Source organism: Gopherus flavomarginatus, chromosome 16, assembly GCF_025201925.1.
Source record: "Gopherus flavomarginatus isolate rGopFla2 chromosome 16, rGopFla2.mat.asm, whole genome shotgun sequence".
NCBI lineage: Eukaryota > Metazoa > Chordata > Testudines > Testudinidae > Gopherus > Gopherus flavomarginatus.
Genome location: NC_066632.1, coordinates 21,592,787 through 21,613,481, shown reverse-complemented (window position 1 = coordinate 21,613,481; position 20,695 = coordinate 21,592,787). Strand labels below are relative to the sequence as shown.

The 20,695-nt window shown below is 59.6% G+C and overlaps 1 protein-coding gene across 4 annotated transcripts in view; it reads right to left on the bottom strand.

The window, feature by feature from the left end:
• The window catches only part of MAP3K12 (mitogen-activated protein kinase kinase kinase 12), an 82,699-nt gene that overhangs the window by 6,078 nt on the left and 55,926 nt on the right, over window positions 1-20,695 (bottom strand). For 3 of the 4 annotated variants that reach the window (XM_050925808.1, XM_050925810.1, XM_050925811.1), the window contains exons 2-9: window positions 10,251-10,771; window positions 6,094-6,277; window positions 5,487-5,678; window positions 4,484-4,642; window positions 3,663-3,821; window positions 2,647-2,755; window positions 1,405-1,514; window positions 1,053-1,169 (exon numbers count right to left, since the gene is read on the bottom strand). In XM_050925808.1, the coding sequence (XP_050781765.1) occupies window positions 1,053-1,169; window positions 1,405-1,514; window positions 2,647-2,755; window positions 3,663-3,821; window positions 4,484-4,642; window positions 5,487-5,678; window positions 6,094-6,277; window positions 10,251-10,686 (1,466 nt within the window). In that variant the 5' untranslated portion in view covers window positions 10,687-10,771. Of the gene's footprint in view, window positions 1-1,052; window positions 1,170-1,404; window positions 1,515-2,646; window positions 2,756-3,662; window positions 3,822-4,483; window positions 4,643-5,486; window positions 5,679-6,093; window positions 6,278-10,250; window positions 10,772-17,595; window positions 17,666-20,695 lie in introns of those variants that run through there. The other variant, XM_050925809.1, reaches the window with a different exon arrangement.

Here is a 20,695-nt window from a genome sequence, read left to right as displayed (position 1 = left end):
TCAGACTCAGCCCTGGCCTGGGCCTAGCCTCCATCAGACTCAGCCCTGCCTGGGCACTGCCACTGTCAGACTCAGCCCTGGCCTGGGCACTGTCCCCGTCATACTCAGGCCCAGTCCAGGCACTGCACCCTCCCCACCATTGCCTAGATCAGACTAATGCTCTTTCACCCTCATGCTCCAAGGCATAAAGTTGTCCCTCTCCAAGGTCAGGAAGGAATTGGCCTGAGGACAGTTCTGGAGGTGGGGGTGGAAAGGGAGCATTTACTCCTTCCTCCGACACCTGCAGGGGCAGGGGCCAGACCCTCAGCTGGTGTAAATCAGTGGGAGCTCCACTGAGTTAATTGGACTCAGCAAGTGAGAGATCATGGCGGGGGAATCCCGAAGAGCCAGCCCTTTGAGGACCATGCGTGTGTGTTGGGGGGATCAGGCTATCCCCTGAGGGGCAGAGATCGGAGAGCTGAACCCCCCCTTTGAGATGGGAATCGGGGTCTGGATCCCCCACGGGGGCAGTGATGAGGGGTTGGAGCCCTCTGGAGGTTGGATATGGGGGGGCTTGGAGCCCTGGGGGACAGTTATTGGCAAGCTGGGCTCCACGGGGAGGCAGCGATAGGAGGGGCTGGATCCTCACAGGGGGTGCTGATGGCGGACTGGATCCCAGAGTGGGTGGTGATGGGGGGCTGGATTTCCCCAGAGGGACAGTGATAAGGGGATCAATTCCCGCAGGAGGTGGTGATGGGGGTCTTGGCCCCCCAGGAAGCAATGATGCGGGGGGAGCTGGATCTCCCAGGTGGGCAGTGATAGGGGCCTACAGGGGGTAGTGATGAGGGGGTGGGCTGGATCTCCCAGGGGTCAGTGATGGGCAGGCAGGGCCCCTAGACTGGCAGTAATGCAGAGCTGGATCCCTGAGGGGGCAGTGATTGTGGGGGGCTGGATCCTTGCAGGAGGTGGTGATGGGCAGGTTGGCCTCTCCTGGGGGGACAGAAATAGGGGGCTGGATCCCTGAGGGGCCAGTGATGGGGGGCTGGACCCCACAGGCTGGGGGGTGCCCTCACCTGAGCAGCTCCTTCTCCTTCAGCTCCAGCTGCAGCATGAGGGAGTTAAGCTCCATGTAGAGGTTGTTGGCCCGCTCCAGCTTGCGCTCGTAGTGCTCCCGGATGTCCAGCGCATGCCTGGGGGGGGCGGAAGGGGAGCTGTCAATCACACAGCTGGAGGTGGGGCCAAAGGTCCCCCTCCCCCATCAGATGCAATGTCACCCCCTCCTCTCCGAGGACCCCTGCCCGGTGCCTTCCCAAGCCCTGCCCTGCCCCCTGATCTGAACGGGACATCCCCCTGCCATGGAGATCCCTGCCCCATCCCCACCCACCATCCCAGTGGGATGCCCTCCTGCTCCGGGCCCCCCCTGACCGGAGCTCATCACGGCGCCGGTTGATCAGCTCCTCCTCCAGCCGGTGCAGACACGTCCCCTCCGACTTGATCTTCTCAAAGTGCAGCTTCACCTCCTCACGCCACTCGGCCTGCAGGGGGCGACACGGGTCTCAGCACCGGCCCCAGGAACCCCCCGCCACAGGGCCAAGCACCCCCTGCAGGGCACCTCGGGGAAGGGTGTCGGGGGGCTCAGCTCTTTCATTGCTGCCCCAGCCCCGGCCTGGGTCTGCCCTGCGGGCTTCAGTAAGCACCAGAGGGGAGACGGGGGGAGGAGGGGAGTGTGAGTCTACAGCTAAACCCCCAAACAGCACCCCCTGCTGGGGCACTGGGGACAGCACTGACAGCGAGGGGAGTGCGGCTGGAAGGAGGAAGGCTGGAAGAAGTAGCAGTGGGGGGCTGGGCGGGTGCATGGGGGACTGGAAGGAGGAGCAGTGGGGGGCTGGGCGGGTGCATGGGGGCTGGAAGAGGGAGTGGTGGCGGACTGGGCGGGTGCATGGGGGCTGGAAGAGGGAGTGGTGGGGGACTGGGCAGGTGCATGGGGGCTGGAAGGAGGAGCAGTGGAGGGCTGGGCGGGTGCATGGGGGCTGGAAGAGGGAGTGGTGGGGGACTGGGCAGGTGCATGTGGCGCTGGAAGGAGGAGCGGTGGGGGACTGGGCAGGTGCATGTGGCGCTGGAAGGAGGAGCAGTGGGGGGCTGGGCGGGTGCATGGGGGCTGGAAGGAGGAGCAGTGGGGGACTGGGCGGGTGCATGGGGGCCTGGAAGGAGGAGCGGTGGGGGACTGGGCGGGTGCATGGGGGCTGGAAGGAGGAGCGGTGGGGGACTGGGCGGGTGCATGGGGCGCTGGAAGGAGGAGCGGTGGGGGGCTGGGCGGGTGCATGGGGCGCTGGAAGGAGGAGCGGTGGGGGGCTGGAAGGAGGAGCGGTGGGGGGCTGGGCGGGTGCATGGGGGCTGGAAGGAGGAGCGGTGGGGGGCTGGAAGGAGGAGCGGTGGGGGGCTGGGCGGGTGCATGGGGGCTGGAAGGAGGAGCGGTGGGGGGCTGGGCGGGTGCATGGGGCGCTGGAAGGAGGAGCAGTGGGGGGCTGGGCGGGTGCATGGGGCGCTGGAAGGAGGAGCAGTGGGGGGCTGGGCAGGTGCATGGAGCGCTGGAAGGAGGAGCAGGGGGCTGGAAGGGAGAGCAGTGGGGGGCTGGGTGATGCATGGGGGCTGCAGTGGGGGACCCACCTGGGATTTGAAGTAGGTCTCCTGGGGCGTGGAGAGCACGTCCGCCGAGGCGATGTCCAGGTGCAGCAGGATCTGGCGGAAGGACGGCCGGTTGCGGGGTTTGCTGTTCCTGGGGGGCAGAGGCAGGTTTGGGTCCTGGGGCAGGCGAGGGACCCCCAGCAGGGAGTCTGGGCCCCTCTGGCTTGTGTGGGGTGATACGGCACCGGGCTTACAGGCAATGAGGCTGAGACCCAGCAGACTCCTGGCATGTGGCACTGGCCGGGGGAGGAGTGAGGGGACTGGGGCCAGGCTCACCAGCACCAGGGGGGCTGTTGTGGAGGATGCTAGGGGGAGACTTACCAGCACTGGGGGGCACTCACCAGCACTCGGGGGGGGTCACTGGGGGGTCAGGAGGACTCACCAGCACTGGGGGGGGTCACTGGGGAGTACTCACCAGTACTGGGGGGAGCACTGTGGCACTCACTAGCAATGGTGGGGTCAGTGGGGGGTTGGGAGGCACTCACCAACACTGGAGGGAAACTGGGGGGTCACTCACCAGCACTGGGAGGTCATTAGGGGTGACTGGGGGCACACACCAGCACTGGGGATCACTGGGGATTGGGAGCACTCACCAGCACTGGGGATCACTGGGGGCACTCACCAGCACTGGAAGGTCATTGAGGGGTCACTGGGGGCACTCACCAGCACTGGAAGGTCATTGGGGAGTCACTGGGGGCACACACCGGCACTGGGAATCACTGGGGATTGGGGGCACTCACCAACACTGAAGGAGCACTGGGGGGGGTCACTCACTAGCACTGGGAGGTCATTGGGGAGTCACTGGGGGCACACACCAGCACTGGGGATTACTGGGGGCACTCACTAGCACTTGGAGGTCATTGGGGGCATTCACCAGCACTGAGAGGTCATTGAGGGGTCACTGGCGGCACTCACCAGCACTGGAAGGTCATTGGGTGGGTCACTGAGGGCACTCACCAGCACTGGAAGGTCATTGGGGGGTCACTGGGGGCACTCACCAGCACTGGCGCAGTAGGATCTTGAAGCCGTCGGGGCAGCCGGAGGGCACAGGCAGGTGCAGGCTGTTGCTGCCCACCCCCCAGATGATGGCCGAGGAATCCACGTCCTTGTAGGGGATTTCGCCTGTCAGCAGCTCCCACAGCACCACCCCGAAGGACCTGGGGGGGACGTGTCAGCAGATGTGGGGAGCTCTCCAGTAGTGGGGGGCGCCAGAATCAGCTTCTCCCTCCCAGCCCCTCCTCTTCCCTCATACTCCCAAGGCACCAGGTGATGGGAAAGGAGGCAGCTGATGCCAGCCTGGGAAGATCATCTGGATCCAGCAGGGTGTCCCCCATCCCCCCATGTCTGCTGTTGGCCAGGCCAGGCCAGGGAGAACTCTACAATCCATAGACAAGCTTCCCCCAGCTCCAAACACTCCTGCCCCCCACTGACCCCTCCAGCTGCCCCAGATCTAGTACTTCTGTGGGCCCTCCCCAAATCCCCCTTGAAATCCCACCCTGGCTAGGATCTCAAGGTGCTGCAGGGCAGGAGCAGAGGCTGTGGGGAGGGAAACTGAGGCACTGTAATCCTTTAGAGTCCAGCTCCCTTCCTGACCCACCTTCTTCCCAGGATCCCCTGCCCCCACCCCATTGCAGGGGATGGAACCCCCAACCCAAGTCCTACTCCCATCTCTTTCTCCGCCCCCACCCCTGCCCCCTGTTCCTGCCCTAGGCCAGGAGCCCTCTCAACTCCAAATCCCGCCCCCCAGTCCCTGCAGTGGGCTCGGAGACCCCCACACACCTTTCCCCCCATCCCTCCCCACCCAGCCTCCCATGCTCACCAGATGTCGACCTTCTCAGAGACGGGCTCGTTGCGAATGACCTCGGGGGCCATCCAGGCCACAGTGCCGGCGAAGGACATCTTGGTGCTCTTATCACTCAGCTCCTTGGAGGTCCCGAAGTCCGAGATCTTCACCACGTCATCGTAGGTGATCAGCATGCTGGGTGGGGGGGCAGAAAGAGTCAGCATGGGTAGGGGGGTGCTATCCCCTCCACCAGCAGGGGGCATTGCAGGGTAGGGGATTCTATCTCCTCCACCAGCAGGGGGCAGTGCTGGGTGCTATCCCCTCCATCAGCAGGGGGCATTGCAGGGTGGTGGGTGCTATCCCCTCCACCTGCAGGGGGCAGTGCTGGGTGCTATCCCTCCACCAGCAGGGGGCAGTGCTGGGTGCTATCCCCTCCATCAGCAGGGGGCATTGCAGGGTGGTGGGTGCTATCCCCTCCACCTGCAGGGGGCAGTGCTGGGTGCTATCCCTCCACCAGCAGGGGGCAGTGCTGGGTGCTATCCCCTCCATCAGCAGGGGGCATTGCAGGGTGGTGGGTGCTATCCCCTCCACCAGCAGGGGGCAGTGCTGGGTGCTATCCCCTCCATCAGCAGGGGGCAGTCCCTGAGGCCTCTTGTCACCCCAGGTGTTGGGTCCTTGGAGGCCCCCCAGGGAGCAAAGTGGGGGTGGGGGGTTTCCCCTCTTGGCAGGGCTGGGAATGGCTCATGCTGGAGATAGATCAGGCTGCATTCCCCGCACTCACCAGCAGGGGGAAGAGATGGGCCGGTTCGCGCAGGCTGGGGGTGGGGGTGATGGGCCTCAGAGCGCTAGCTGGTGACTCTGCCCTTGCCTAGGGGGTGCCCCCTCCCCTGCGGATCCCATGTGCGTCCCTGCTTCCCTCTAGGCCCCATGCCCCACCCTCCCCCCAATTCCTCTGCAGAACCCATGCCCATCTGTGCCCCTCCCCTGCAGGCCCCATGCCCATCCCCACCCCCCGCCAGCTCCCATTCCTGCCACTTACTTGGGTGACTTGAGGTCACGGTGGATGATTTTGTGCAGGTGCAGGTAGTTCATGCCGCCCGCGATGCCCATGGACCAGTCGACCAGCAGGGACGGGGTGACCTTGCGCCCGGCTCGCAGCACCTCATACAGCTGCCCCTGGGCGCAGAACTCCATGATGAGGCAGTAGCAAGGAGCCTGGGTGCAGACACCCCTGAGAGGAAGGAGAGCAGGGCTGGGTAGGAACCAGCCGGGCAGGAGGTGGTACCTCCTCAAGGCCAGGAACAGATGGTGCCAGCTGGGCAGAGATGCCTGTCTAGTTGGGCATAGTGGGGACATCCCGGCCTTGCCCCTCCCAGGGAACCCTGCACCCCTCACCCATCCTGGCCTCAGCTGTAAGGTGAGTGCCCCTCCTAGAGAGCGGGCATCACTGCATGCCCAGATACAATGGGGTGCAAATGGAGAGTGGGGGTGGGCACAGCCTGGCAGGGCCACAGACCCTGCATCCCATGTGTGTGCATTACTGTGGATACATGGGAGGCATGCTCTGGGTTTTGTGTACCCCACGTGGATTCTGCACCAGCTGAGGGGTCTCTCCCCGTTTGAGGAGCCCCCTCCCCCATACTCACTTGAAGGTGATGATGTTGGGGTGTTTGAGCTTGCGCAGGTGTTTGATGTCCGTCTCCTTGAGGTCTCGCACCTTCTTCACCGCCACCTCCTCACCGTGAAAGCGCCCCAGGAAGACAGCGCCCTGCGCCCCGCTGCCCACCCACTGCAGGTCCAGGATCTCCTCGAACGGCACCTCCCACGTGTCTGGAGGGATGGGGCAGGGGTGAGTCCCAGAGCCGGTACCACCTGCCCTGGGCACAGAGATGGGCTGGGGGAGTCCCAGAGCCAGTGCCACCTGCCCTGGGCACCACTCCCTAGTGACTCTCTGTAGAATCAGTTCCCAGGAATCAGGACCAAACTGCCACGGGTGAGGGGATCGCAGGACCTGGTGCCCCTCCCCACCCGGGCACCTACCAAGCTGAGGCAGAGCGGCTCCCAGCCTTCTTGGGTCATAAAGTGTGACCGCAGTGAACCTACAACTCTGTGTCTGGGGAGGGGGCACTGCCGCCCTCTGCTGGATGGAATCAGCACTGCCCTGCTGTGTGCCATAGGCCCTACCCTGCTAAGAGCTCATGGAGAGTCTCCTGCTCCAATGGCAGGTGCTTGTGGAGCAGGAGAATCCGGATTCTCTCCCTGTGGGCATGTCCCCCTCACTACTCTGGGCACGGCCTTGAGTCCACACGTTCCAGTTCAGGTGAGACCGCCAGCAGCCAGAAAGAGAAAGAGGAACATCTGGGTGATTAAAACCCCAGGCAAGTCCCTGGGTTGTGGTTAGTGTGTGCGTGCAAGCATGTGTGAATTCATGCGTGGGTGGGTGCACGTATACAAGTGTGCATGTGTTTGCACATGTGAGTGTGCGTGCACAATTCCTGCACATCTGTCAACTCCAGCAGTGCACTTTTGCTCTCTCCTGCTTCCCTCCCTGTAGCAGCTGTGACCCACCCCAGCAGAGCTGAGAGGGCCAATGTGACCCAGTCCCTCTCCATTCTGAGCTGTGGTCCCTGTGACAGGACAGAACCCAGGAGAGTGTGGGGCAGGCCCTAGCCAGGGCTTTGGTATCTCGCAGGCCCCAGACCCTGCTAGAGTGGCCTGCTGCAAACACGTGTCCCAGCGGAATCCCTCGTGCTGTGGGGCCCAGGCTGCTCCCCCCATGGGGCTCAGCACAAGGCCCAGTGGGCCAGGGAGCTGCACATAGCCATGGGCACAGCCCCACCTGGAGACACGAGTCGTGACACCCCCCCTCACTGAAACATAGAGCGCCCCCCCGCCCCGGGATCTCCCTGTCTGCGCAGGATCGGGGCCTTCAGGTGCATTCGTGGGAGTGGGGGTTCACTGTCATGGATCAGACATCCTGGCCCGGCTCTGTCGGAGCCAACAGCGTCGGAGCTGGCTCTGCCACCAAACAGGGGCAGCTGGCTGCCTGGCCAGGGGGAGCTGCCCATGGTGTGCCAGGTGCACGCCCTCTGCACGCTCACTCACTAACACACATGCAGGCATGTGCAGGCACTCACAGCTGCACACACAGACACACAGGTGCACGCACACTAAAATGATCACATCCTCCATGCACACTAACACACCCTGCCACTTTCAGAAAGGCACCCAGCCACTCCCAGGCACATGTTCACATGTACACACTCATGCACACTCACATGTTCCCAGGCACACGTGCACACATGCACACAGGCACACACACACAATCTCAGGCACACACTCACACATACACACACACACACACACTCCAAGGCTCACATGCACATGTTCCCAGACACATGCACACACACACACACACACACACGCTCCCATGCACATGCTCACATATTCACACACACACACAGGCACATGCTCACACGTACACACACACACACTCCAAGGCTCACAAGCACACACACTCACACATAACACACACACACACACTCCCAGGCACTCGCTCCAAGATTTGCACGCACACACTCCCACCCCCCCACACACACACAGGCACACGCTCACATGTACATGCTCTCACATACACACACTTCCAGGCTCACATGCATATGCTCCCAGACACACACACACACTTACACATGCACTTACACACACACACACACTCCCAGGCTCACCCACTCGTCATGCTCGCTCACTCCCACTCAACGCTTGCCAACGTGCTCACTGCTGCAGGGAAGCCACTGGCAGAGCCATGCTGGGAGAATGCTGCCAGCAGCCCCCACTCCAGCCTGGGCTTGGGGCCATCCCTGTCCTCCCATCCCCTCGTCTGACCCCAGCCACAGACGCAAGAGGCCTGGCGAGGAGCCCTGCCGGGCAGAACTGCAGCGAGGGATGGGAGCAGGGCCGGTTGGACAGGGAGAACCAGAGCTGTGAGGGGACGTGGACTGGGTAGAGTTAGACTCTGGAAGACAGACTTCATGGGAGCTGACATTTCCCCATCTAATCTTTCCTCCTTCTCCACCTCCCGGGGAGATGCCGACCACAGGCCCTGCCCTTACAGACCTCGGTACTCACCGCGAGAGCTGGGGAATTCACTCCAGAGCCCTGGCTTGGAGGATTCCATTCTGTGCCCTGTATATCTCATCCCCTCTCCCTGGCAGATTTGCGGGAACAGGACGTCCTGCATTTTCTCTTCCCACCCTGGACTGCTGCAGGTCATTGGCAGGTTAAACAGCTGCTGTGTCTCCCCCTCAGAGGTGGCTGCATTTCAGCCAGAGACAAAGTCGAGCACATGGGGATGGTAGGGACCAGGGACCAGCCTATAACTATTCCGGTGGGGCAAGATTCTTCCCTCTGTTCCCTGGGGGGGCTCTGTAGGACACTCTGAATCGACACTGAGAGCAGCACTGTCCTAGCACGGCCTTCAGCTGTCCCGGGGGGCAGCTGGGATCAAACACGGACCCCCTGGATTGCACGGGCACGAGCCAGCATGGCTCAGCTGGCTGCAAGAGCAGCCTCAGAAACTGCCTTACATGATCCAGCCACTAGAGGGAGACAGAGCCATGTTGTGACTCTAATGGCACTACAGGACAGACAACTTACACCGGCGGGCCCAGTGACTCCCACGGGGCTCTGCTGATTTACACCAGCTGGGGATCAGGCCCAGTGACTCCCATGGGGCTCTGCTGATTTACACCTGCTGGGGATCGGGTCCAGTGACTCCCATGGGGCTCTGCTGATTTACTCCAGCTGGGGATCGGGCCCAGTGACTCCCATGGGGCTCTGCTGATTTACACCAGCTGGGGATCGGGCCCAGTGACTCCCATGGGGCTTTGCTGATTTACACCAGCTGGGGTATCTGGCCCAGTGAATTCATGGAGCTGCTCCTGATTTACACCAGCTGGGGATCGGGCCCAGTGACTCCCATGGGGCTCTGCTGATTTACACCAGCTGGGGATCAGGCCCAGTGACTCCCATGGGGCTCTGCTGATTTACACCAGCTGGGGATTGGGCTTAGTGACTCCCATGGAACTGCTCCTGATTTTACACAAGCTGGGGATCGGGCCCAGTGACTCCCACGGGGCTCTGCTGATTTACACCAGCTGGGGATCGGGCCCAGTGACTCCCATGGGGCTCTGCTGATTTACACCAGCTGGGGTATCTGGCCCAGTGAATTCATGGAGCTGCTCCTGATTTACACCAGCTGGGGATCGGGCCCAGTGACTCCCATGGGGCTCTGCTGATTTACACCAGCTGGGGATCAGGCCCAGTGACTCCCATGGGGCTCTGCTGATTTACACCAGCTGGGGATTGGGCTTAGTGACTCCCATGGAACTGCTCCTGATTTTACACAAGCTGGGGATCGGGCCCAGTGACTCCCATGGGGCTCTGCTGATTTACACCTGCTGGGGATCGGGCCCACTGACCCCCACGGAGCTCTGCTGATTTACACTAGCTGGGGTATCGGGCCCAATGACTTCATGGAGCTGCTCCTGATTTTACACGAGCTGGAGATTGGGCCCAGTGACTCCCATGGGGCTCTGCTGATTTACTCCAGCTAGGGATCGGGCCCAATGACGTCATGGAGCTGCTCCTGATCGAGCCCTGGTGCAGGTCAGATCAGAAGCCAACCTAGAGCTGGAGCAGCCCATCAGCGCCCCCAGCTGGTCACCAGGCCAGGCCAGGCCGGCTCCTATAGCCTGTTGCCCAGGTCCCATTAAGGTCCCTCCCTGCCACAACCAGGGCCACACACCTTCCTGCGGGTGCTTGTGCTCGGTGGAGTAGGCTTTGCCGATCATGGTCCAGACGGGCCTGAGGCAGCCGAAGAGCCCTTCCAGGAAGCCGCTGCCCGTCTGGCAGTGGATCCGGACCTGGTCAGCGTGGTAACGAGCGTGCCGCACCTCGGGGTTCCCGGCCCCTGCCCCGGCTCCCCCGCCAGCCTCATTCTCGTGCAGCTGCAGGACGCTGTTGGCAAACTGGTGGCGCGTCTCCTCGCTGGGCGTGGGGCTGTGGCCACCCCCGTCGATGGGCACCACGTCCCGCAGCACGCACTGCGTGGGCGTCAGGTCCTTCTCAGGGGTGCAGTCCGAGGCGTCAGGGTCCAGCTTACGGAGGGAGCTCTCCGTCAGGATGGTGTTGAAGCTGGCGAAGGACGGGGAGGGGGTCCGGGTATCATGGAGGCAGGCCATGGCGGGCTCTGGGCATCAGCAGCCCCCGCACCCCTTGGGCTGGCGGTCGATGGGCGTCCCCGGCAGGGCCTGGGGGAGACAGGGCCTGGAGGGGAAGAAATATCCTTGTGAATACGATCCCACTGGAAATCGTAGCCCCCTTGGGGGCAACCAGGTGTATTCAACGCCCGCCTGCCCGCTCCACTTCTGGGCACCTGCCATGGGGCTGGATTTGCCAGCATCCCCAAGTGGACGGCACCCACCATGCTACTGAACATGCCAGGCATGTCCAGGGAGAAGGCACCTCGCCTCCCACTGACTGTACCCATGGGAGAGGTGGTGGCGGTGGTGGGGGGACAGCCCAGGAGCGCCCTGGTGTGCGATCGCATGGCCAGAGTGGGCAGGGAGCTGCTGGCTTCTCTGCTCCTGCCTGAGTCCCTGTCGGTATCACCCGGGAGCAGCAGCCCGAGCTCTCTCCAAGGTGCTGAAACCCCCGACCTGTCCCTTGGCTGGTCCCTTGCCATGTCCTTGCCTCTAGCTGGGCAGGTCCCGGCCCTCTCTGGGACTGACAGTTAATGCTACAGACCCACTGCACTGGGGGAGAGGCCATGTTGGAAGAGTCCTGGCAGTGTGGCCTAGTGGTTGGGGCATCAGGGGCTTGGCTCAGGGCTGGCAGTTATTCCGGGCACTAGTGCCCAGGTGTGAGATGCACCCTTGGAGCACCATCGTGCTGGCACCAGATCTACGGGGGGGGGGGGGTAGGGAGGAGCGTGTGTCCCCAGCCCAAGCGACTGGAGCCTGTGCATCTCAGGATCTTTCCCTGAGCTGGCCCTCCAGCGCAGTGCCCCCGAGCATGTGTTCATGGGAGTACGTGTGTGCGGGTAGCTGTGTTCGTGTAGCTGTGTGTGTTAGTAGCTGTGGAGGTCTGTGTGTGCAGTTGTGTGTCAGTGTGTAACTGTGTATGTGCCTAGCTCTGTGTGTTGTGTAGCTGTGTGTCAGAGTGTGTGTGTGGCTGTGTGTAAATGTGTGTCTCTGTGTGTAGCAGTGTGTCTGTGTAGCTGTGTGTCAGGGTGTGGCTGTGTGTGTTGTGGCTCTGTGTGTAACTGTGTCGGTGTGTCTGTGTGTAACTGTGTGTCGCTATGAGTCTGTAGCTGTGTGTCAGCATAGTTGTGTGTGCGTAGCTGTACGTCAGGGTGTAGCTATGTGTGTGTAGCTGTGTATTAGTGTGTAGCTATGTGTACAGCTGTGTGTACATAGCTCTCTGTGTGGCTGTGTGTCAGGGTGGATGTGGCTGTGTGTCGGGGTGTAGCTCTGTGTGTGTGTAGCTGTGTCTCAGCGTGTGCGCGCAGCCCCATGCCCTGTGGACAGCCGAGGCTGCAGTGGGAGATGGCAGCGCTGTGCCAGGCTCTCTCCCACACAGGTGCCAGAGTTCAGCTCATTGAGCATGCAGAGCAGCAGGCTTCCCGGGAAATCAGGCGGCTGTGCGGGAAACAGGAGCCAGCCCTGTCTGGCTACTCCCCTCCCTGAGGTAGCAGGGGAAGCCCTCACCACAGGCCATGGCACGTCACCTCTTCAGCAGTCACCGAGTGGGACCAGCATCACCCAGGCTGGAGCTGAAACACCCACACACCCTCCAAACCCAGCCATTGACCAGAACAGTAAGGCCACCACCGCACCCCTGCCCCACAAGGGCTGGTGCAGGCAGGGGCAGCTGCTCAGGACCACCAAGTGCTGGGAGGAGGGACCCATGATGGTAACTCTCAGTATAAATACGATGAGCAATATCAGGGATCCTGTTGTTGAGACAATCCACAGGGAGGCTGGGGTTGTCCACAGAGGCTAGGGGAGTTAGGTACACAAATCCCAGTGAATTTCAATGGCAGCTGTGCACTGAAATCCCATGTCGATCACTAGATAGATTCAGTGGAGGCAGAGGGATTGGGGGAACAAGGGGGGGTATGAGGATAGATAGATAGATATGGGGATGGATGGATGGATGGATGGTTTCTTTCTTTCTTTACACCTCAAGACACCTGTCTCACCCTGCCATCATTACAGACCCTTACAAGCACATTGCGAGCCTTGACCCTGTCTCAGGTGGGCCCAGCTCACTCAGGGAAGGCGGGCGGCGCGTTAGCCAACGGGTCACCAAAAGGCTGGGTCAAAGGGGATTGTTTCCTGCGTTTGCTCTCCCTCACTGAGCCTGCTGACAAGCTTCTCTCTGCAAATGACATCAAAACCGAAAGCTGCTTGGCCCACACAGGGTTAATTCTCCATGCTGGGCTCCAGGGGTAACTTAGGGGCTTGCTAACTCCCCCAGCCTGCTGGAGGACAGGGAAGCCAGTCTTGGGTTTAAAGCATAGGCCCAGGAATCAGCCCTCCTGGGTTCAATTCCTGCTTCTGGGAGGGGGTGATAGAGCAGTGGTTAGACCCAGATTCTGGGACTCAGGATATCTGGTTTCTAGTTTCAGTCCTGGAAGGATGGAGCATGAGCCTAAAGCACAGGGCTAGGCATCAGGATTCCTGAGTCCTATTCTCTCTGGAGGGAGTGGGGGAAACTCTTTGTGCCTCAGTTTCCCCATCTGTTATGTGGGGATAATGCTCTGAGCTGCTGGGGCTAAATTAATTACTCTTTGCAAAGTGCTATGAGATCCTCAGATGGAAGGTGCTGGCTGAGTGCGGTGTTTCCTGGACTCATCTCACCCACACCACAACTGATGGGGGGGGGGGGGATTGCTATAATTTAAAGAGGTCCCACAGGGCACTTTATAGACATGGTTCCCTGCTATCAGGTGCTTAGGGTCTAAAAATAGACCGATCAGACGATGAGTAATGACGGGGTGAAACCAGGGCAGGGGAGAGGTCTTATACCAGCTTGCGCCACAGGTGATGGAGTCGCAGGGCACATGTTGTCCATACCTTGATCTGCCACCATAGCCTGGCTGCAAAATTCTCCAGCAATGGCACATCAAGGCAATGGACCTCCCAGCGGAGCAGCAGCAGCTTCCTGACTACAAGACAGCAGAGTGGATGCAGCAGGCTCTTGCCCCATTTGTGCCCCTCCTAGCAGCTCCTGGGCCCAGCTTGAGATCATCCTGTTTGTGACACCCGTCACCTGCGGGGAGGATCCAGCCATGACTCTACGGACGATGCGCGAGTCAGGTTGGAAGCTGGCTCACTTGGCTCTGGGCTCCCTTGGGGCTGACAGGACAGGACGTTGGCTCGGAGCAGCACATGGGACTCAGAGCCCAAGGAGATCAGAGCCTGCAGCCATCTCTGGGCCAGATCCTCCCAGTCTCCCCCTCCATGCCCCAGCTCCCAGGCAATGTGCCTGCCACTCCCTTTTCACATCGGGTGAGCCAATGGCTGCCAGCCAGGCTTGTGATTGGCTGACAAGCCACGTGTATGCAAATTAGGCTAGGCTTTGGGCCACCACAGCGAGACTCCATGTGGGTATGTCTCTCCCTGAGGCTCCTGACTGACATTTGGGGCAGCATGTGCCGGCTTAGTGTGAGTGGTACATCGGGGCCTCGAAGGGGGCACGGTGACACACTGTGAACTGGGGTCACAACTAGAGCCTGGAGAGAACCCGGAGGCCAGAAATCCTGACAGGCTCCTCACCCCTAGCCAAGCAGCGCCCTTTCCTACTGAACTTGGCTTAACTTCCCCCCAGCCTGGCTTCAAATGCCCCAAGCGAAGGAACTTCCCCAGCCAGGCCGATCCCACCTCTCCATAACCAATGCTTCATTTCCTCCTTTGTAAACATTCTTCCACCCCCACCCCCGGATCCTTATCACCCCCTTATACTGAGTGGCAGGTCTCCTCTCTCTCTCCTGGATGCTCACAGCCTGCAAATAATGACCACTGAGGGCATGGGGATATAGACATACTGAGGAAGTTTAGAGAGGAGAGCTGGGGATGGATGGATAGATAGATAGATACATTATCTCACGTCCCCCTTAACCATCATTTGGCTGGACTGCCCAGGTGATATTATTTTGCTCTGTCTCCTGCACACCCCGAAACAGCCCCCCCCATTCCTTCTCCCCTTTCTGTGATTCTAACCCTGTCCAATGTGTCCATCTCTATCTAGTAAGCAGGTGTCCAGTGTGGATTGCGATGGGCTGATCCATTCCCCCACTCTGCCCCAGTGCACGAGCGCTGGCTGAAGCACCCCCCCTCGGGGTAACTCTGGCCCCATGTCTGTCTGCCCTCGCCATTCTGGAGTGACAGCTGAGCAGGGCCCCACGCCAGCAGGGCAGGCAGTGCCAGCAGGGAGCAGAGCAGCCCCCCTCAGTGGGTCAGTAGGTTCTGGGCTCAGTCACACACGGGAACCAGCCTAGCATGAAATGTCCAGCACTGGCACCTGGCTAACATGGGTCTGGAGGGGTGGGGGTGGGGGCAGGATATAGGAGTTCTTCTGGGGATGTGCAGAGAGGGACATGGACCCATCTGAGCCCATGGTCAGTCTCTGTCTGTCTGCACCTATTTGGGTCACTGCAATATTGGATGAGAGATGATTCAGTGAGGGGATTGCAGACCTTCTGCATCCCTCACCCAAACACCCCTCCTGCACCCCCACTCCAACACGCCCTGCACTCCTTACCCCAATGCCAGACCCTCTGGTACCCCTCACCCCAATATCGCTTGTACCCTCACCTCAATGCCAGACCCTCTGGTACCTCTCAGCACAATACCCAGACCCTTTCTTACTCCTCATCCCAATACCAGATCTCTTTGATACCCAACACAATATCCAGACCCCTTCATACCGCTCACCTCAGTGCTGAACACCCCCCAAACCCCTCACCCAATGCACGACTCCTCCTGCACCCCTCAACCAGTGCCAGATCCTTCCAGCACCCCTCACCCCAATACCCCCTGCACCTCTCATCCTGATACCCAGACCCCTTCAAACCCCTCACCACACTGCCCCTCCTGCACCCTTCACTCCAGTGCCAGGTCCCTTCAGTATCCTTACCCCAATATTCCCTGCACCCCTCACCCCAATACCCCCTGCACCCCTCACCCCAATACCCCCTGCACCCCTCACCCTGAAATCCAGACTCCTTCAAACCCCTCACCACTCTGCCCCTCCTGCACCCCTCAATCCAGTGCCAGATCCCTTCATACCCTCACCCCAGTGCCCAGACTCCTGCCTGCCCCCCACCACACTTCCCCCCCCGCAACGCAGCCCCTTTATGAGCAATGACCTAGGGCTGGACGAGCGCTGTGCCAGGCCAGGTGGGACTGGTATCCTCTCAGCACCGCACACATCAAACCAACAGGTGCAAATGCCCTGTGCCCCCACCTGGCACTTCCCAGCCACTGAGCCCCCGTGCCCGGGCATGGTCTGCCCACGGGGGCCCCTAGCAAACAAATCAGCCATCTCGGGGTTCCCGCTCCTCTCCCAGGGAACTGCTCCAAACTGGGGGGCTGCCCCCCCAAGCATCGCCCCCCAGGCCCGCCTGCCGCCTCCCTCCCCAGCCAGGAGCTCAAGCTGGATGGAAATGACTGGCTCCACTCACCTGTCACCAGCCGCGGAGGGAACAGCGAGCCAGCCCCGGGGCGCCCCCTTCCTCCCTCCCTCCCCACGGACCAGCCCAATTCTCTTCTCCCCGCCCGATCCCGCCCTCGCCAGCTGGGTGCTGCGGTGCCGTCCCGGCGCCCTCACATGGCACTTTGCCTTGGCTTTGTTTATTTCCTTCCCAACGTGTCCCCCGCGCTGGGATTTCTCCTTGGGGCTACTATAAAGCTCTGCTCCTCTCTCTCTCTCCATACGATACCTACCCATCCCCCTGCCTGCCTATCTCCATACACTCTCTCTACCTATCCCCATATACCCCCTCTATCTATCAACCCATCCTCATATACCCCCTCTATCTATCCACTCACCCCCCTGCCTGTCTGTCTATCCCATATACCCCCTCTATCTATCCACCCACCCCCCTGCCTGTCTGTCTATCCCATATACCCCCTCTATATATCCACCCACCCCCCTGCCTGTCTGTCTATCCCATATACCCCCTCTATCTATCTATCCATCCCCATATACCCCCTCTATCTATCTACCCATTCCCCTGCCTGCCTATCTCCATACACTTCCTCTATCTATCCCCATATATCCCCTCTAACAACCCATCCCCCTGCCTGTCTATCCCCATATACTCTCTCTACCTACCCATCCCCCAGCCTGTCTGTCTATCCCTATATACCCCCTCTATCTATCCACCCATCCCCCTGCCTTTCTACCCATCCCTATGCCTGTATATCTATCCCCATAAACCCCCTTTATCTATTTATCCTCATGCCTGTCTATCTCCATATACCCCCTCTATCTATCCCCATGCCTGCCTATCTATCCTAATATACTCCCCTCTATCTATCTATCCCAATGCCTGCCTATCTATCTCCATACACCCCCCATCTATCTCTCTATCTATCTATCCCAATGCCTGCCTATCTATCTCCATACACTCCCCATCTATCTATTTATCCCTGTGCCTGCCTATCTATCTCCATACACCCCCCATCTATCTATTTATCCCTGTGCCTGCCTATCTATCTCCATACACCCCCCATCTATCTATTTATCCCTGTGCCTGCCTATCTATCTCCATACACCCCCCCATCTATCTATTTATCCCTGTGCCTGCCTATCTATCTCCATACACCCCCCCATCTATCTATCCCCATGCCTGCCTATCTATCTCCATACACCCCCCCATCTATCTATCTATCCCCATGCCTACCTATCTATCTCCATATATCCCCCCCCCCCCCATCATCTCTCTCTCTCCCCAGGCGGACACATCTCCCAATCTCCCTGTAGGGAGCTGTGGACTCTGAGGACCCGCAGCTCCGGGCAGTTCCCAGCTGGTCTCTCTCCCCAGCAGAAGTTGGTCCAATAGAAGCTATTACCTCACCCACCTTGTCTGTGTGTCTGTCTCCCCGGCCGTCCCCATGCACCTCTCTCCTCTCTCTGGCACGCTGCCCCTTTCTCTCCCTCCCCTCCATGTGCTGCTGGCTGCTCCCTCGCTCGGATTCTGCGCCAGGCCCGGCGCCGCCTCCACAAACCCCCCCCCCCTTTTTTTTTTTTTTTTTTGCCAATGAAGCAACCTCTGCCCAGCCCCGCCCCCACCGGGGATCCAGCCAATGGGCTGCGCCGGCGCCCGCCTCTGCCGCAGGTAGCCCCCGCTGCTGATGTCATCCTGGGAAGGCAGGAGCCAAGGTGAGTAGAGTGGGGCCCTGAGCTCATCCCTGGGCCGGGGGATCCGCCCCTCCCGTCCAGACCGGGGGGCGGAGACTCCGCTCTTAGGTGAGTTTAACCCTTTGGGTGCTGTGAGATGGGGAATGACCAGCACCCCCCTGGCCCCCCAGCCATGGCATCTCGTTTGGTGCCCCTGGAGACTAGCCCCCTCTGCATCCACAGGGCACTGGGCAGCACGCGCACTCTGCTTGCGCCTCCCCCTGGAATTGCAGGGGCCCCCCTCCTCTCCATAGCCCCTGCCCTCTGGGAGGTGGGCTGAGGCTGCCCAAACAGGATGGCACAGGCATGCAGGGAGAGGGGAGGATCGCGAGGGGGGAAGGGCCCTGTTTGCCCATCCTGCACCAATGTGGCACAGGGGCTAGGGCACCAAGCACATGGCAACAAGAGTGGCGCTGGGCACAGGGCAGTGACACACATAAGGAGCCCTGCAAAAGTCCAGGCCCCTCTGAGGTCCTAGGCCAAGACATTCAACACCCTGGGGCCCCATAGACTCAGTACCCAGACACCCTCCTTTTACCCCTCTCCCAGTGCCCACTTCACTCCATGCCCCATGTCCATGTCGATCCTTAGGAGATCATCAGAGCCCTCTTGAGCCAGAAGAGCAGGAGAACCAGCCAGCCATGAGTTTTGTGTGTATTTAGATTCACCCAGGGTCTCATGGTTATGTCTGCAGCCCACCCGGCTAGTGGCATTACAAGTCCCACAGGCATAGAACAAAACTTGGCAACCGAGGCTGGGCGATCTGTGTCTCTAATAAAGAGATAATTATCCCAGGAAAGTGAAATGGACTGGGGGGGCCACCCCGAGGGAGTGGGTGTGGGTTGAGGGCTAACCCGAGAGACCTGCGGGGTAGTAGCCCATCTCTCTCTTATGATAGCCCACCTCTTTATGATAAGGGTGGCAGTGTTTTTCAGTGGTTAGATCAGGGGACTGGGCAGCAGGACTCCTGGGTTCTGTTAGCAACTCTTCCAGGGGGTATGGTGCTTAGAGTAGGGCATTAGGAGTCAGAACTCCTGGGCTCTGTTCCTGGCTGTGACACTAACTTGCTGCATCTCCTTGGACAAGTCACATCCCCCTCTGTGCCTCAGTTTACCCTTCTTTACCTTAGTATAAATTATTGTTTCTACTCCGGCTACATCCAGCTGAGATGGTAGCCCTGCTGTGCTGACCATCAAACGGGACAAAGGGTGGCAGGGAAAACAGAGGCCCAGAGAGGAAAAGTGACTTTGCCCCAAGTTGGTGACAGAGCCAAGAATAGAAGCTGGGTGTCCTGAGCCCCAGACTGCTGCCCTAACCACTAGGCCACATTATTACCTATCAGTACCTCTTTGGGGCTGTTTCTTCATAGAAGGTCAGGGTTGGAAGGGACCTCAGGAGGTATCTAGTCTAACCCCCTGTTCAAAGCAGGACCCATCCCCAGACAGATTTTTGGCCCAGATCCCTAAATGGCCCCCTCAAGAATTGAATTCACAACCCTGGGTTTAGCAGGTGAATGCTCAAACCACTGAACTATCCCTGCCCCCTTTTCCTCATTTCCTTATTCCACAAAGCCAGCCTGTAAAAGGGCTGTCAGTTAGGTAAGCACGACATTCCCCCAGTCAAGCCCTAAACAGCAAGGGAATGCTAAGTTATGGGACACCTCTTAGCGAAGCCCAGACACACTTGATGCGATCGACAGAGCATTCACCATCGCTAAGAACCGCCTTCTGCCTCCAAGGTGAGAAACACATGCAGAACGCAATACCATCATCCCAAGTTCAGTGCTCTTGTCACTGCATGCTGGATTGGGACACAGGACACCTGGGTTCTCTTCCTGGCTCTGCTGGATGATCTTGGGCAAGTGCCCCACTGTGTGCCTTAGTTTCCCCTGACACCATTTGTCTCTTTTGATTGTCAGCTGTTTGGGGCAGAGACTTTCTCACCATGTGGATGTGCAGTCCCTAGCACAATATGGTTCTGATCTCCATTGGGGCCTCAAGGTGCTATTGCTATGTATAATAAAAGCAACCTCAGCAACCGTTCTGGATTGATGTGTTGATACAGCTTGATCTGCAGCCTGCTGTGGCCTTGTGGGGGAAGCTTGAGGTTGTCATGATGGGTTTATCTCAAACTAATAACTGATTTTGTTGAAAACCTTCCCCAGATTCAGCTGGCATCCGCAGATGATGTGCTGTGAGTCTGGGGAGGGGACACTGTGTGCTTGAGACACCAACTCTGCCACTGACCTGCTGAGTGATTTTGGGGGAGTCATATCCCAGCTCAGTGCCTCAGTTTCCCCATCTGGAACATGGGGATAATAATCCTTATCTACATTACAGGGGGTGTGAGGTTTAAACTACTTTATAGGAGGAAGCATAGCCCAGTGGCTAGGGCACTGGACTAGGGTCTCAAGAATCCTGGATTCTATGCTCACTTCACCACTCTGTGCCTCAGTTTCCCCTCTCGCTCTTTAGACTGTGAGATCCATGGGGCAGGGGCTGCTCTTCCCTTGCTGTCTATGCAGCATCCAGCATAACGAGGCCTCGGTCTTGATTATAGCCTTTTAGGAGCTACCATAATGTCACTAACTTGAGATGGTGCAAAAAGCCTAAGGAAATTAGAGGTTTAAATGCTATTGAAATTCAAAAGGAGTTAGGTGCCTGGCTCCCTTAGAAAATCCCACTCTGGATTCTTAGCAGCTCCAGCCTCATTCCATCCCATCCCACCCACCTCCAGCCGTTTCCAATGCCAACTGGTGAGCCACTGTGTGGTGCCAACACC